The following is a 2488-nucleotide window of genomic DNA, read 5'->3' as shown; positions in this document are numbered from 1 at the left end:
GGACGAGGCGGAGGACTTGATGGAGGGCGAGGCGGTCTCGGTGGCCCCGTGCTGCAGTTTGGGGGACGAGGGGGCGGAGGAGTCCGGGGTGGCGATCTCCTCGATGTCCGAGTAGGAGGACGCGGACTTGGGGCCCTTCTTGATGCTGAAGGCTTTGTTGAAGGAACTCCGAAGCTAGAAGAGAGCACAGCCGGGCAGAGAGGTGAGGACTCCGCGCGCGGGGAGACCACGGGGCGCGGGGCGGTCGGGGGGACTCATGGGACCTGAGCAGAGGGGCCTAGAAATCAGGGCTGAGCCCTGGCCGGGGCGGCTCCATGGACAGAGCGCCAGCCCACGGACTGAAGGGTCCCGGGTTTGATCCCCGGTTCAGGGCGCCTGCCCGGGTTGTGGGCTCGGTCCCCAGGGGAGGGCTGGGTCCCAGCCCACATGCATCCTCTCCCTTCCTCTCTGAAATCAATAAAAAAAAAATATTTTTTTTTAAAAAAAGAAAGCAATCAGGGAGAGGTATGGGGGGGGTCTGGCTGGCGGCTGTGGCCGACGGGAGAAATTCATGGGACTTCTCTTGCCCCTGGGGGAGCTGGGAGGGACAGGGACGCCCCCAGGGCCACAGGGGACACCCCACGGCAACCCAGCCGCCGCCGTCTGCAGAGACCACTGCCTGTGCCACCCGGCCTCGCTCCCTGGGGCCCGGGTCCAGCTCTGACCAGGTGCAGCGGACCAGAACCTCTACACGACAGCCCGAAACTGCCCAGGTGCTTCTGTGGACACGGACAGAACAGGGGCGTCCACAGACGTTTTCTTTAACGTCTCTGTGCTCAGCACAGCACAGACGGGGGCGGGGGGGGGGAGCCACCCCGTCAGGGCTCTCTACCCTCCCCGCTCACAGTTCCTGGAGTAAGGGACGCTTCCCGGCCTCTCCTCGCAGCCCGGGGGACCCTGGGACCACAGCGTGGGGGGGGTCTCGGGTGGCGATCAGAGCGTGGGGGCTTGGGTGTGAGCTCGAGGGGCCAACCAGGGTCCTGCGGTCCCACACCCGCTCACATGCATCCACACGCATGCACACCACACGGGGACACGGATGGAAGGGTGGACGGCGAGACGGAGTGAAGGGGGGGCCGGAGGCCGGGGGGATGAGTAGACCAGACCTTTGGGACAGTGAGATGGGTGAAGTAGGGGAATCTGCCCTGGCTGGTGTGGCTCCGTGGATAGAGCGTCAGCCCGCAGACCGAAGGGTCCCGGGTTCGATTCCCGGTCAAGCACAGGCCCTCGGTTGCAGGCTCCTCTCTGGCCCCGGCCCTGGTCGGGGTGCGTGCAGGAGGCAACCGGCCAGTCCTACGGACCCGGGGCCGCGAGCAGGGAGCCCGCACAGGGGCCCCTCCCGACCGCCGGCCGCGGGGGACGGTCAGCCACGGGCAGCGGAGGGTCACCCGGAGGGGAATGAAACCCGGCCCTCTCTGGGCCCGGTGGCTTTGGAAGGAATCGGAAAGTTCCACCGATACCTCTCCCAGAAGCAGAAGACATGGTCCCAGGAGCATGTATAGGGTGTCCTAAAATTCACGCAAGATTTGAATTCTGCGCGAGCATTAACAACAACAAAAATAAAAGCCTAATTTTACTGGGTTTATTGGATCAGATTCTAATATCTGTGGCCCTTTGATGTCAATCCCTTCCATTGGATCAGCATGACCAAGGACCAATGACGGCCCAGGAGCAGCCATCCTATAGGGACCCAGGGGACACAATGGCTCTGGCTGTGCACCCCTCAGAGAGCAGCCCAGATCCCTACCAGTTCCTCGCCCAGTCCCTCTAAGGCACCTGGATAGACACCCTCTGCATCCGCCTTTAATGTGATGCAAACAAGTTCTCTCCGGAGCCAGAGCCCAGGCTCCTACCTGGATGCTCCTGACGCCAGGTTGGCCCTGGCTGGGTCGGCTCCGTGGACAGAGCGTCGGCCTGCAGACCGAAGGGTCCCGGGTTCGATTCCCGGTCAAGGGCACAGGCCCAAGTTGCGGGCTCGATCCCCAGTGTGGGGCGTGCAGGAGGCAGCCGATCCATGGTTCTCTCTCATCATGGATGTCTCTCCCTCTCCCTCTCCCTTCCTCTCTGACATCAATAAAAATATATTTTAAAAACACACACACTCACACACAACAAAAACAAGAAAGATCGCTTTCAGGGCAGGAGCCCGTTTGGTGGATGCTGTGACCAGGGGCAGATGGGGTTGGGGGAAAGAACGGGACCGTGACCTTCCCATGGGCCCCTCCTCTTGCTGGGGATTTTGGGGGGATGAGGGGGCAGCTGCGGCCAGACCATGCAGTGGGGGAGCCGGGAGCTCGGGGGAATCGTCACAGTTAGTTTTACGAGCGGCCGGTTGGTCTTTGGGGGGCAGAGCTGCCGTGGAAATGGGGGGTCATGGCGCAGGAAAGAGAAGACAGGGGAGGAGGGGGGAACCACGTCTCTTACCTCATAGACCTGGAAAAAAATGAGG

At 62.3% G+C, this 2488-nt stretch overlaps 1 protein-coding gene across 1 annotated transcript in view; it reads right to left on the bottom strand.

Annotated features, from left to right (window-relative positions):
• NAV1 (neuron navigator 1) overlaps positions 1-2488 on the bottom strand; it is a 95353-nt gene that overhangs the window by 21996 nt on the left and 70869 nt on the right. The window contains exons 13-14 of the mRNA XM_015559875.1: positions 2464-2472; positions 5-174 (exon numbers count right to left, since the gene is read on the bottom strand). Of these exons, the coding sequence (XP_015415361.1) occupies positions 5-174; positions 2464-2472 (179 nt within the window). The remainder of the gene's footprint in view (positions 1-4; positions 175-2463; positions 2473-2488) is intronic.

Source organism: Myotis davidii, unplaced genomic scaffold, assembly GCF_000327345.1.
Source record: "Myotis davidii unplaced genomic scaffold, ASM32734v1 scaffold1915, whole genome shotgun sequence".
In the NCBI taxonomy this organism is placed as follows: Eukaryota; Metazoa; Chordata; class Mammalia; order Chiroptera; family Vespertilionidae; genus Myotis; species Myotis davidii.
This window is presented reverse-complemented; position numbering and strand designations above follow the sequence as displayed.